Source organism: Erpetoichthys calabaricus, chromosome 4 (genome assembly GCF_900747795.2).
Source record: "Erpetoichthys calabaricus chromosome 4, fErpCal1.3, whole genome shotgun sequence".
Lineage (NCBI taxonomy): Eukaryota > Metazoa > Chordata > Cladistia > Polypteriformes > Polypteridae > Erpetoichthys > Erpetoichthys calabaricus.
This window is the reverse complement of record NC_041397.2, coordinates 199,286,865-199,301,225: the sequence shown is the minus strand read 5'-3', so window position 1 is coordinate 199,301,225 and position 14,361 is coordinate 199,286,865. Positions and strand designations below refer to the sequence as shown.

The 14,361-nt window shown below is 36.2% G+C and overlaps 1 protein-coding gene across 2 annotated transcripts in view; it reads left to right on the top strand.

Moving 5' to 3' along the window:
* Positions 1–332: 332 nt before the first annotated feature.
* Positions 333–14,361, top strand: part of gucy2f (guanylate cyclase 2F, retinal) — a 67,921-nt gene continuing 53,892 nt past the window's right edge. For both annotated transcript variants that reach the window (XM_028801140.2, XM_051927077.1), the window contains exons 1-2: positions 333–1,113; positions 3,562–3,863. In XM_028801140.2, coding sequence (XP_028656973.2) covers positions 378–1,113; positions 3,562–3,863 — 1,038 coding nt within the window. In that variant the 5' untranslated portion in view covers positions 333–377. The remainder of the gene's footprint in view (positions 1,114–3,561; positions 3,864–14,361) is intronic.

Sequence of the window (14,361 nt, the reverse complement as noted above, 5' to 3'; positions counted from 1 at the left end):
GATTAAGGGTTACATTATGTTAACATCAGTAAATTGAAAGCTATCAAGTATACATTGAATATCCATATGCTACAGTCTGCTCTCAGGTGGTATTCCTGTACTTTATATAGATAAAAAGATAAATATGTTTATGCTCCTTTTTGCAGAAATTGCACAAAGTACTCATGACATTCAAATTTAAGCAAAGTAATAAACTATCAGGTTGCCAAAAAGATGTCAGTTTATTATTTTTACATTTGTGCAAAAGAAAATTTAGTCATTAGGGATGACAGTTAAAATACACAGTATTCATACAAAAAACCATGCTTTGTTATTTTCTTTTGTCAGGATTATAGAGAGTAGAATTTCAATATTAGACTCTGGACATTCAGAAGACAATGTGTAAAATTCTGCTCTACCTTAATGGCTTATTTTTGAAATCATCTATCATTTCAAAGAGAAAAAAGTTAAAGTGGAAAACAAATGTAAGGAAGGTGCAATTTTTTCTCTGCATTTTGATTGGAATACTGACTTCTCCATACCAAGTGGAATGCTTAAACTTCAATATTGGAGTTCTAGGACCTTGGAAATGTGACCCCCTTTACTCCAGAGTATTTCCTGAGCTGGCAGCTAAATTAGCAGTGGATCGGATAAATAATGATTTGTCTTTGGATTTAGGCAACAAGATAGATTTTGTAGTGCTCCAAGAAGATTGTGTAACTTCAAAGGCACTTAGTATGTTTTTGGGATATGAAAATATGGTATCAGCATTCCTTGGACCTTTAAATCCAGGTTATTGTGATGCTGCAACTCTTCTGAGCAAGAACTGGAACAAAGCCATTTTTTCCTGGACTTGCATCAGTAATGAATTGGACACGGTGAGGAGTTACCCAGTATTTACAAGGACATTACCTTCACCTACAAAGGTTTTGTTTAACGTCATGAAATATTTCACCTGGGCAAATATTGGTATTGTTTCATCCAATGAAGACATATGGATTGATACAGCCAAAAGGGTGGCAGACTCTCTTAGGATCCTTGGATTGCCTGTTGGACTCGTGACATCACTGGGCAATGGCCCCACAGGTATAGAGACAAGCCTTCAAAAAATTAAGGAAGCTGGAAACCTCAAGAGTAGGTATACATAATACTAATATTTGATTAAAATCTTGACTTTGATTTATCAAGTAATTAATTATTCAAGCAAATATGTTAACATATTGAGTGTGTTGCCCAAGATCTTTCATATTAAGTTTATCCATCCATTTAAACTTGTGCCTTCCATTATAGAATTGTAACAGGAAAACAACCGCGGATGCAAAGCCACTTTATCACAGAAAACATAATATGTTGACACTACACATTTTTATAGTTAGCAATCAAATTAAAAGGAAAGGAAAGTCAAGTACCAGATATGCACAACATGGTCACAAGGAAGATATGCAAACTTCACTCAGATAGTGATTGAACCAGCACCCTGAAATAATCAGTTACTGCACCCATCATGCTTCTGATATAAATACAGATTCACCTAGATATAAATACTGAATGTTTTGAATTAAACATTTTTCTTTGCAAAAAGGTGACAGTAATTCTCAAAGTGCTTTCATTCAGTATTATTACTTTTTAAATTCTTTATTCTTTTCACAACTTATTTACTTCTACACATAACATGACAATTAACATTGTAATTCTTTTACCCACTTCATCTATCTAGAAGTGGCCTCATCTTTGTACATTTATCATTGCTGAAGTATGCTTTCCTCTTAGCGCCTGTTAAAAGGACAAGCAGGCAAAATGGTCGAATAAAGAATATGTGTTCTAATTTGCCATGCACTGTAACAAATAGCCACATTTTTTCATGAAATAAATAATTTCACATTTTTAAGGGCTACAGTGCATAATTAATTATAAGATTTGCATAAAAACCCAAAGTTCCTAATAAATTCAATTCCATTTTTTTATCAATGTGGTCTATAGGGTGAAACAAAAGTATACCACAAGTGAAGCATATAGTGGAACTTACCTAAATCAACTAAGACACACTGGAACAACTAAAAATAAATACTAGGGAGGAGGAGCTGTTTCATAAATGGTGATAATTTCAAAATAAACAAAATAACAATCTGATTATAATTATTAATTATTATTAACTTGAACTAATCATACATGTCTAGCTAAAATAGTAGCCCAATTAAAATCAGGCATTGTTTAAAATTAAAACTTTTAGTCACAATAGTTCTCCAGGATCAAGATTGAGCACACTTAGTTTAGACACAGGGAGTGCATGAAAATACTCATATAAAAACTTTTTTTGTTTTCTGACTTACATTTTTTAGTATCATTATGTAAGTCTATACTACTCAGCCACAAAGTCCCTAATTCAAAAAGCCTATGTATGTTCCATCCTGGTGAAAGCCAAAATAAGTTAATCCTTGTCTAACAGTAATACTTTGTGGAGAAGTTACTACAAATACACTAAATGAGCAGCATGGTGACACAATGATTAGCACTGCTGCCTTGCATCTCCAACGTCCTCAAGCACTCCTTGTGCAGTTTGCATGTTCTTCCTGTTCATAACTGTGCATACCACTCACATCCTGACGATAAGGAGATTAGGTTATGCTAAACTGGCCCTTTATGTGTGTTTGTGCGTGATGTGTCCTCAGATGGACTGTCATTCATGTTGGGTAGGTACTTCCCTGCCTTTCACTCAGTGCTACAGGGAGAGTTGCTAGCACCCAAAGATTAAAAATTAGATTAGTAGTTTAGAAACTCAATAAACAGTTTAAATAAAAAACTGAACATATATTTATTTAAACTTCACATATAATACATCAGAAAATTAATTGCAGAAATAAATTAAAGAAGCAAGCATAAAGCTCTCTCTGGACTCACAGGCTTTATACACATTTGTATAAACTATGTACTCACATTAATATTGCATTTAACATCATTCAGAAAAGTTATTTCTCACTAGGCATATTTTATTTAAAAGCATTTCCTTTTAACAGAAAACCCAGACCCTGAAAAAAATATTCTGATTGCGTAATCTACAATATATTTCATTTTTCAATCAAAAACACATTCAAGCCTTTATCATAAGAACATGTCTTTATTACTGAAAATTAATTCATAAAACCTCTTTTTATCTCTAATTTTCTTTTTTTTTCTTCTCTCTTTGACCCTCATAAACCTGTGAACAACTGGAAATCTTCTAATCTTCACTATGTAACACAATGCAAATCATACCTGTTCGTCTTTGTGGCGCCCATATTCTGATTTTAAAACAACAATTCCAAATGCTAATCCAGCTCTTTAAATACTGATATTGCTTCATGTTTTTTTTTATTTTGTCTTTTTTATGTGCCAAACTGTCCTGCCTATTTTACAAAACTAAAAAACCCTAATCATCATCCTGTCTTGTCTATTTTTAAAAACTGAAAAAACTAACCGTTATTGTTAATTGCTATGTAAATCACTTTATGAACATGAAAGGTATTATACAATGTTTGATTGTTTAATTGAGTTACCAGCAGAATAAGTATATTAAATATTGTTCCATGTTTACTTATACCACAGTGATCATCATGTGCATGCACTCTGTACTGCTTGGAGGTGAACAACAAGCTGCATTTTTGGAGAAAGCTAACGAAATGGGACTGACTGGCGGGAGATATGTCTTTGTACCTTATGATACTTTGCTCTACAGTCTCCCATACAAAAACACTTCTTTTTTTATATTGGGAAACAACAGCAAAGTCAGAGAAGCCTATGATTCAGTATTGACAATAACTGTTGAATCTGAGGAAAAGTCATTTATTGAAGCATTCAATGAGGCAAAGAAACTTGGTGAAATAACTACAGACCTGCTTCCTGAACAGGTATGAATTATCCATTTTAAAACCGTCTCTTTATTATTAAAACTAGCTGTGTTATTTGGCTTCACCTGGGAAATATCCTGAGACAATGGACCTTAATTATTGTGCCAAGTAACTGAATACTTTTCTGTAATACAATATACATATATATATATATATATATATATATATATATATATATATATATATATATATGGTTAGGTCCATAAATATTTGGACAGAGACAACTTTTTTCTAATTTTGGTTCTGTACATTACCACAATGAATTTTAAATGAAACAACTCAGATGCTGTTGAAGTGCAGATTTTCAGCTTTAATTCAGTGGGGTGAACAAAACGATTGCATAAAAATGTGAGGCAACTAAAGCATTTTTTTAACACAACCCCTTCATTTCAGGGGCTCAAAAGTAATTGGACAAATTAAATAACTGGAAATAAAATGTTCATTTGTAATACTTGTTGAAAACACTTTGCTGGCAATGACAGCCTGAAGTCTTGAACTCATGGACATCACCAGATGCTGGGTTTCCTCCTTTTTAATGTTCTGCCAGGCCTTTACTGCAGCGGCTTTCAGTTGCTGTTTGTTTGTGGGCCTTTCTGTCCGAAGTTTAGTCTTCAACAAGTGAAATGCATGCTCAATTGAGTCAAGATCAGGTGACTGACTTGGCCATTCAAGAATTTTCCACTTCTTTGCTTTAATAAACTCCTGGGTTGCTTTGGCTGTATGTTTTGGGTCATTGTCCCGCTGTATCATGAAATGCTGCCCAATCAATTTGACTGCATTTAGCTGGATTTGAGCAGACAGTATGTCTCTGAACACCTCAGAATTCATTCGGCTGCTTCTGTCCTGTGTCACATCATCAATAGACACTAGTGTCCCAGTGCCACTGGCAGCCATGCACACCCAAGCCATCACACTGCCTCCACCGTGTTTTACAGATGATGTGCTATGCTTTGGATAATGAGCTGTTCCACGCCTTCTCCATACTTTTTTCTTGCCATCATTCTGGTAGAGGTTGACCTTGGTTTCATCTGTCCAAAGAATATTTTTCCAGAACTGTGCTGGCTTTTTTAGATGTTCTTTAGCAAAATCCAATCTAGCCTTTCTATTCTTGAGGCTTATGAGTGGCTTGCACCTTGCAGTGCACCCTCTGTATTTACTTTCATGCAGTCTTCTCTTTATGGTAGACTTGGATATCGATACGCCTACCCCCTGGAGAGTGTTGTTCACTTGTTTGGCTGTTGTGAAGGGATTTCTCTTCACCATGGAAATGATTTTGCGATCATCCACCACTGTTGTCTTCCGTGGACGTCCAGGTCTTTTTGCGTTGCTGAGTTCACCAGTGCTTGCTTTCTTTCTCAGAATGTACCAAACTGTAGATTTTGCCACTCGTAATATTGTAGCAATTTCTCGGATGGGTTTTTTCTGTTTTTGCAGCTTAAGGATGGCTTCTTTCACCTGCATGGAGAGCTCCTTTGACCGCATGTTGTCTGTTCACAGCAAAATCTTCCACATGCAAGCACCACACCTCAGATCAACTCCAGGCCTTTTATCTGCTTAATTGATAATGACATAATGACGGATTTGCCCACACCTGCCCATGAAAGCCTTTGAGTCAATTGTCCAATTACTTTTGAGCCCCTGAAATGAAGGGATTGTGTTAAAAAAATGCTTTAGTTGCCTCACATTTTTATGCAATCATTTTGTTCACCCCACTGAGTTAAAGCTGAAAGTCTGCACTTCAACAGCAACTGAGTTGTTTCATTTAAAATTCATTGTGGTAATGTACAGAACCAAAATTAGAAAAAAGTTGTCTCTGGCCAAATATTTATGGACCTAACTATATATATATATATATATATATATATATATATATATATATATATATATATATATATATATATATATATATATATATTCACCCAGGGGCTATTATTCACTGGAGCACCTTACTCTTCAACATACCATACCATTTTCTAAGACCACTTAATCTTAAGCAGGGCCACGGGGGAGTGGGAGCCTAATACGGCTAGAATAGGGCGAAAGGCAGGAACAGTTTCTAGACAGGCACCAGCCCATTGCTGTGAGAAAAAAACACATGTACATCACATCCAATTTAGCATCATTAGTCTAGTCTTTGGACTGTGGGAGGAAACTGGTGGATACCAATTCAGACACAGGGAAAGCATGCAAATTCAAAACCAGGAGGTTCCAAAAGGTTGATCGTTGGTCTTCTTGCTGTGAGGCAGCAGTACTATCAGTGTGCCACTCACTCTTGAGCATGCTACATATAATTGCATATGAGTAATACTTTCCTATTAAAGATCAATTCTTGCTTTTCATAGTGACTTGGATTTTGTTGATGGTCATTGCGAAACATGACTTTAAAGGAAACTGTATTCTTTTGAATTCAAACAGGTAATTGATAGGAATAGTGGTAGTTTTTGGTATAGAGATAATTTCACTCCAAAGCAGATCCTGTGAAAGTGGTAGCTTCAGTCACATTTGAAATTAATGCTTTGATTCATAATCTTGAACCATTACAAAGTTTTAGAGATTTAGATAAAAAGCAATATACAATTAATTGTGATCTCCTTTAACTTATTACATACAGCACTGACATTTACAGACTGCACACTTGAATGTTGCATTGAATGAACTCAATGTTTTAATCATTGTGCATTAGGAACAGATGAAAATAAATAATACCATGCACTATGTACAATGTACACCTCCTCTGTGTTCTGTCCAAGAGGAATGCCTTTAGTGAGCTGTGCAAGCATTTAATACTGACAACAGCATGCTTTCGCTCCTGGCTTGTGTTGAACATAGGGTTTGAAGTGGACTACAGTGCTGTGCCAGCAGTTCCCTGCTTGTGCTTTTTAAACCAGAGCTTAACAGCATATATTGACCTTGAAGGGGAAACCCCAATTTTCCATAATATTGCCCATATTTTAACACCAAGCATTTCCCTAATCGCCTATCCCCACACCCCCCCCAATACCCCCTGCAGTTCTTTGAAGTTTGTGTGTATAAGAATGTATGTGTATAAATTGAATTTTGATATGTTCTACACTGCATAGTGAGTAGTAAGATGAAGGCAAGAGAGTAATAAGGACTGTGTGTATCTAAGGAGGCCACTTCCTTAACACATCTTCTTTGAGGTTTGCAATCCATCATGTCTCTTTTTCCTGTGCGGGTTAGCTACTCTTTTTCACCCATCAGCAGCCCCATTTTTCTGAGTGATTATAGCATCAGGTTATACAGTGGGGATGTTCTGCTTGTGGTATTCAATTGCATAATCTGCATACCCCATTTTTTACAATTTCATAGAATAGACAAAAAAGGATGTGCTATGTAATACTCCACTCATTACAGCTGTATTATCGATAAATACAGAGAAATAAAAAACAGGTGTCGCCTAATTTTCTTTTTCTATAACATCACCAAATTTAAAATCAGTCAAAGCATTATTGAGATTTTGGGGTATTTAGTTTTTTTAATTTTCGAGGGGAAATTGGTTTACCCCTAAATATTGATATTAAAATTATCTTTCTTAGCAGATACTTATTGATTTACATGCAACATCCTGTCAAATTTCAGCTTTATAACTAAACAGGAAATAGTGTTTTTGTTGATGAGTGACTCTGTCAACTTTGCATATATAATGTATATAGTAAAAGAGGAGACACAACAAAGTTAAAGAGTTTGAGCATCACCTTGGTGACTCTATATGATAAAATAGTAGACAATAATAAAGCACACAGCATGTTGTGGAACTCAGAATTGAACTAGAGCAAGATGGCTGGTTCTGGGATTATATGGTGACTCAACAGGAAAGAATGGATTCAGAAGGGTGAAAAATGGAAGTGACATCAGTGGCGGAGTAGCTGTCAGTCTTCCATTTTGCAGAGGGTGGAAGAGAGAAGGCCATGGGGCCAACCCCTGGTTCAGCTGGTAATTACCAACACCTGAGCCCTTAAGCTGCCTCTCATTTGCATGTGGGTGACACAACCCCTCCTTCAGCCCAGACCCAGACTCAGAGAGTTAAAGACTCATCTCATCCCAGCAATAGCCTGTTTCATCTGTTAAAATCAAGTAAAAGGTTTTGTAGCATCCTGGCCAAGACAGAGAGACTCAGAAGGAGTTTCTATCCTCAAGCCAAAAGACTGTTAAATCAGAACATGCCATCTCATCCATGACCCTCCACATACTTAGGCTGGACTGTAATTGTACCATGCCGTCTACCCTAACCTTGTTTAGTAAATTGGTCTGTCCTTTAACACTATGCACCTGTCTAACATTGGTTTTGCACAAAAATCACCGCACTATTGTACTCTAACACTTTATTTTACTTTATTTCACTTAATTTTACTTTATTTATTCTATGTCCTATTATATTGTCATCTTTCAGTCTAGGACTTTTTATTAATCTGATATTCTTCTAACTTTGCACAGTTTTGATAAGCAGATCAGGATGCATTTCACTGTGTGTTGTCCTGTATAACTATGCATGTGACAAATAAAGAATCTTGAATCTTGGAGAAAGAGAGAGATAAACCTTTATTTTATTCACTTGGTATATACCGTACTGTTCTGATAGGTAAGCTTATGGAGTAGAACAAGCTCCTATTTCTGAATTGTTAGAATTGCTTAAATTATATGATATGAAGGTTGAACCAGATATACAGTAAATATGTTGGAGTAAGCATAGGGTTGGTAGGTTTAAATGATACCTTCATTGTTTTATTCTGTGGGGATACAGTTTATATCATTCTTTAAGTCTACTAATTTGGAAGAGAACATTGGCAGATTCAGAATAAGGTGTAACAGTACATTGAGCATTTAAAAAGGGTTAGATGAAAACATTTTACTGGAAGCAGAAATATTTAAATATACTCTTAAAAATGTATCTTGATAGTCCAGGAAGAAAATAGTTGAGGAATATTTCTTTCTTGGTAGATGAAAGGATGTCATTGAATTTAAAGAAGATTTCTGGTTTGAATCAGCAGGTAGGCGATGTGGTATAGCACTCTACTTTAAACCACAAGGTGGTTGCCTAAACAAGTCACTTTTCATGCCTGTGTTTCAGCTGTCAAAAATAACGATAAATACATATAATGTATTACAATCTTGTAAGTTACCTTGGATAAAGGTGACATCTGTCTATATAATAAATCAGGACAAAATGTCTAATTTTATAAACTGTAGAATTTTATGCTATAAATATACAGTATATACATATGCTAAAATATTAGACATTTTTAATGATAAATATCTGTTTGTCACAGTAACTCTCTGTTTAGCACTGCTGCCTTAGAGCTGCAGAGTCGTGGTTTCAACTCTTGAGCTGATTCACTGGAATTTATACATTCTGCCCATGTCTGTGTGTCTTTTGTCCCCATACTCTGGTTTTCATGCCAAATCCCTAAAACATGCATGTTTGGTTGATTTGCCAATTCTGAATTGGACGTGTAAATAAGTGTACCTTGCAATGAATTGATCTTCTGTTCAATCCTGAACCCTTCTTTGTGCAACATGCTCCCAGGGTTGGTTCTGACCCCTTTGGTAGTAGATCAAACAGGTCAAGTGAAAGATGAATATATCTCTAATTGAATCATTTTGCATAAATAACAGACTTTTGCTTCTGAGCAAACTACCATGATATCATCCTCTACAGTTTCAAGAATGGCAGGAATGCCTATGCTAAAATATGAGTTAAATGTGGATATTATATAATATATGAATCTAGGGCTAGTTCTTGCCTTATGTCTGGTCATATAGAGTTAAGCATGTCATCTGTGCAAACTTTATATTTAACTAAATTGATTTAGTTTATGTTTTGATGAAACCTATAAATCAGAGGAATATATAAACTAGTTATGAATACAGTAGATGCAGTTTCACATATTTACATTTTATATTTATAGATACAGTGTCTGCATATTTTGTTCATGTTGTCCTACATACCAAAGACGTCTATGAAAGAATGACTAGTTAATATGCTTTTTTCAGCATCATTAACTATGGGTTTGTGGTCGATTTTACCCTGATATAAACTGGGTTGAAAAAGGTGGTTCTCGTGCAGAGGTGCTACACATAAAAGATTCTCTATCTTAAAATGCTTCCTACATTGGTTCCATATTCTGAGTGAGTGAAGCACAATTGGGTTGTTAGTATATTGGCGATAACTTGCATTTATCAGGGCACAAAGCAGAGAATATAAAGAAGTACTGCAGGATTTTATTTCTATTGCGGACCAAGCCTGTGTATGTTCATCTATTTGTGTCCATGTCCAGATTTTTATAGCTTGTATGTTTGCTGCCCAGTAATAAAACTGAAAGTTAGGTAGAGCCATGCCACCTTCTGCCTTAGGTCTTGGTAGGGCCGCTCTTTGGATATGTGGATGTTTTAAGTTCCAAATAAATTAGGTTATGGTTCAATCTAATTGCTTAAAAAATGATTTATTGATGTATATTGGAATGTTTTGAAATAAAAAGAGAAGCTTAGGAAGGATATTCATCTTAACAACGTTAATTCTTCCATCTAGAGTGAGATGAAGGGATGACCATCTATGCAAGTCTTTTTTTCTATACAGACAGCAAAATTTTGTTGATAAAGAGCTTTATGTCTACTTGTGATGTTTACCCCTAGGTACTTAAACTGATCTGCAATGATAAAAGGGAAGGTGTCTAATCTAATATTGTATGCTTGAGAATTCACTAGGAAGAGCACATTTTTATTCAAATTAATTCTGAGACCAGAAATGTTTGAAAATTCTGTAAGTTCTGCTAGGACTGCAGGCACAGTATTTTGTGGGTCTGATATATACAGTACCATATCATCTGCATATAGAGAAATTTTCTGTTCAAGTCCTTCTCTGATAATCCCATTTATCTGATAAGCATTTCGACAGTGAACTGCCAGAGGCTCAGTGGCGATTGCAAAAAGTAGTGGTGACAAGGGGCATCCTTGTCTGGTACCAAATTCTGGTTTAAAGTAGTCTGAATTAATATTGTTAATACAAACTGAAGCTTCTGGATTGGTATACAGTAGTTTGATCCATGCACAAATGTTCGATCCAAACCCAAATTTCTCTAATGTAGTGAAAAGGTAGTTCCGTTCAATCATATCAAATGCTTTTTCTGCATCCAATGAAAATAATAACTCTGGGGTGTTTGACTTTGCGGGTGAATATATTACATTAAACAGGAATCGAAGATTGGAAGCTAAGTGTCGGCCTTTAATAAATCCAGTTTGATCTTGTGATATTACGGAAGGCAGCACTTTCTCCATCCTTCTAGCTAAGACTTTGGAGAGTATCTTAACATCATTATTCAGAAATTGGTCTGTATGATGCACATTGTAATAAGTCCTTATTTTGTTTAGGAAAGACGGTGATTAATGCTTGGCGAAACGTTTGAGGTAGAATTTGATTGTCTCTAGCTTCTGTAAATGTTGCTAATAAGAGGGGAACTAGCTCAGTGGAGAATTTCTTATAAAATTCGACAGGGTAGCTATCAGGGCCTGCTGCTTTCCCACTCTGAAGTGACTTTATACCATCTAGTAATTCTGATAGTGCCAGAGGTTTATCCAAATACTCTGCACTAAGAGTATCTATTTGTAGTATCTGTAATGCATCCAGATATACATTAGTTTGTGCGTTGTCTTCTTTAAACTCAGTAGAATATAAGGATTTATAGTAGTCTCTAAATATGTGCATTATATTTTTATCGCCAATGATTTTAACTCCATTCATGTTGATGATTGCTGGGATTGCATTGCGAACTTCTTGCTTGTGGATTTGTTGAGCTAAGAGCTTACTAGCTTTCTCTCCGTGTTCATAGTAATGATGTCTTGATTTAAAAATGAGTTGTTCAGTTTCTTTAGTTGTTAAGAGGTTAAGCTCTGAATGCAGAGCCTGCCTTTTTCTATGAAGAGCCTCATTTGGACACCTGGCATGTTCTTGATCTATTCTAGTAATTTCGCTGGTCACACACACACACACACGCCCACACACCAAGCACACATTAGGGACAATTTAGAATCGATTTAGCCTGCATGTCTTTGGACTGTGGGAGGAAACCAGAGTACCCGGAGGAAACCCATGCAGACACGGGGAGAACATGCAAACTCCATGCAGGGAGGACCCGGGAAGTGAACCACCCGGGCCTCCTAACTGCGAGGCAGCAGCGCTACCCACTGCGCCACCATGCCGCCCAGAATAGAATAGAATAGAATAGAATAGAATAGAATACTAGGGGGCTCTGCCTCCTGCTCAATTCGCGCGCCAACCCCGGGGCGAGCACTAGCCATTAGTCACTTCACCGCTCTGCCGCTCGTGTATGGGGAAGTGGATGTACAATTTAAATAGATTGTTATTTTCATGGGAATTGTTACATATGCATACCGTAATAGAACTAACTATTTTACATTACAGCGAGAAATTAGCCATAGTAAAAAACAGTAAAGCATAATATATTGAAAGAAAATTATGTTTCATGTTTGTTAGAGGTATTCGTTGTATTATACGTTTTTGTTCTGTTTGTCTTTGAAATTAACATGCAAATACTTTTTAAACTTACACTTTTACTGTAAAACTTCCGTAAAAACAATATTTGGAATTAACTTTTCTTCAATATCGCATCGAAATTTGATTCCTTGTTTAGACTTACATCGTGACAACGCAACATATAACTGCCCGTGAGTAAATATCGTTTCTTTCTCTCTAATAAATAATCCGGCTTTTTCGAATGTTTGTCTCTGTGATTTGGTAATTGTCATAGCAAAAGCTATTCCAACGGGAAACTGTAAACGTTTTAATACGAATGGCATATCAAACTCTCCGTTGGTGTCTAATGTTATCCGCGGAATATGTACTACATTAGTTTTCTTGTTGCCTGTTAAAATTTAACATGTTAGAATTGTTTGAATTGTTAGAATTTTCAATACAACTAATTTCTCCAATTGCATAGCCCATCACTCATACATAAATTATGCAATAACATTACGATACATCCTTTCAACAGTAATTCGTTCAGTGAAAGACCGGACAGTGGTAATGTTGTAGATATTTTACGGGATATTGTAAGCTGATGTTTTCATCTTCCACACCATCACCACCAACTTTTTGAGCATAGTCTATTGATTCACATTTAACCAATTTGCCCTGTAACCGATTGATAGGTTTCAACTCATTTGACTTCATCATTTCTCATTGCTAAGATTGCCCGTGTACTCATTTCTTCTGTTGACAACCCTTCAGGATAAAATTCTTCAATAAGATTTTGACATAATAAGTCTTCTTTTATTGGGAACTTAAAGTGAGGAAAACTTAAAAATTTATAAGAGCTGAGAGTGCAAGAAGTGTGTCTGACAAAAGCATTCACACGAATGAGATTTGAGAGGACCGTAGCCATGGGCCATTAACCGGAACTGGTTGAGAGAAGGGTGGGACCCCCTCTACCAACTTGATACAATCTCTTGGCAATAGTCTTGTCTCGTCCCAAGATTTTCTTTTATAATCCTCTTTAATAGAATCCCTGTGTGCGTCCATGTGTCCGTGTGTGTGTGTCTTCTGGTGAAGTGCGCATGCGCGGGGCACGGTGCGATGCTTCAAAGCAAATGCTTCAAAGGCCGCCTGACGCGTCACACAAGACAGAGAGGGCAGGACCTATAAAATATCGCGCGGCCAATCCAATCGGATTTCGGTAAATGAGGTAAGACCTAAAACATAACGCATGAAAAATCCAATCGGGTACTGAGACGCGGAGACCAGCTTCCCCAAAGAGGTGGGATTAATGTTTGTTGTTGTGCAAGTGTTCACTCTTGAGGATGTTAGATTTGCGATTAACAAACTTGACCCGGTAAAGTGTAAAGTGTCAGTCGTTGAAGGGGTTTTCCTAAATATACGAATTTTCATGATATTACAATAGGATGACTTTTAAAAGTAGATTTATTTTCGCGCACATAAAATCCGTTGCTGGGGAGACATCACACATACAATAATCAGCTGCACGCCAGCACAGATTAAAATACTCGCTGGAGAACTGCACAGTACTTGCTGGAGAGACGTATTACTGCACACAATACAGTGACGCATATTACAGCCACATACAAGCCAGTATTACTGTAACAGAAAATAGATGGCCCCTTGCTATTTAATATAGACTGTTCCTACTAATGTTTATGCACTACTGTTCTAGCACCCATTATTGTAATGGGCTTAATGTCTAGTATAATATAATATAATATAATATAATATAATATAATATAATATAATATAATATAATATAATATAATATAATATAATATAATATAATATAATATACTATCCCCTTTAATAAAATCCCTGTGTGTGTCCAGGTGTCCATGTGTGTGTGTCTTCTGGTGAAGTGCGCATGCGCGGGGCACGGTGCACTGCTTCAAAGGCCGCCTGACGCATCACACAAGACAGAGAGGACGGGATCTATAAAATATCGCACAGCAGATCCAATCAGAT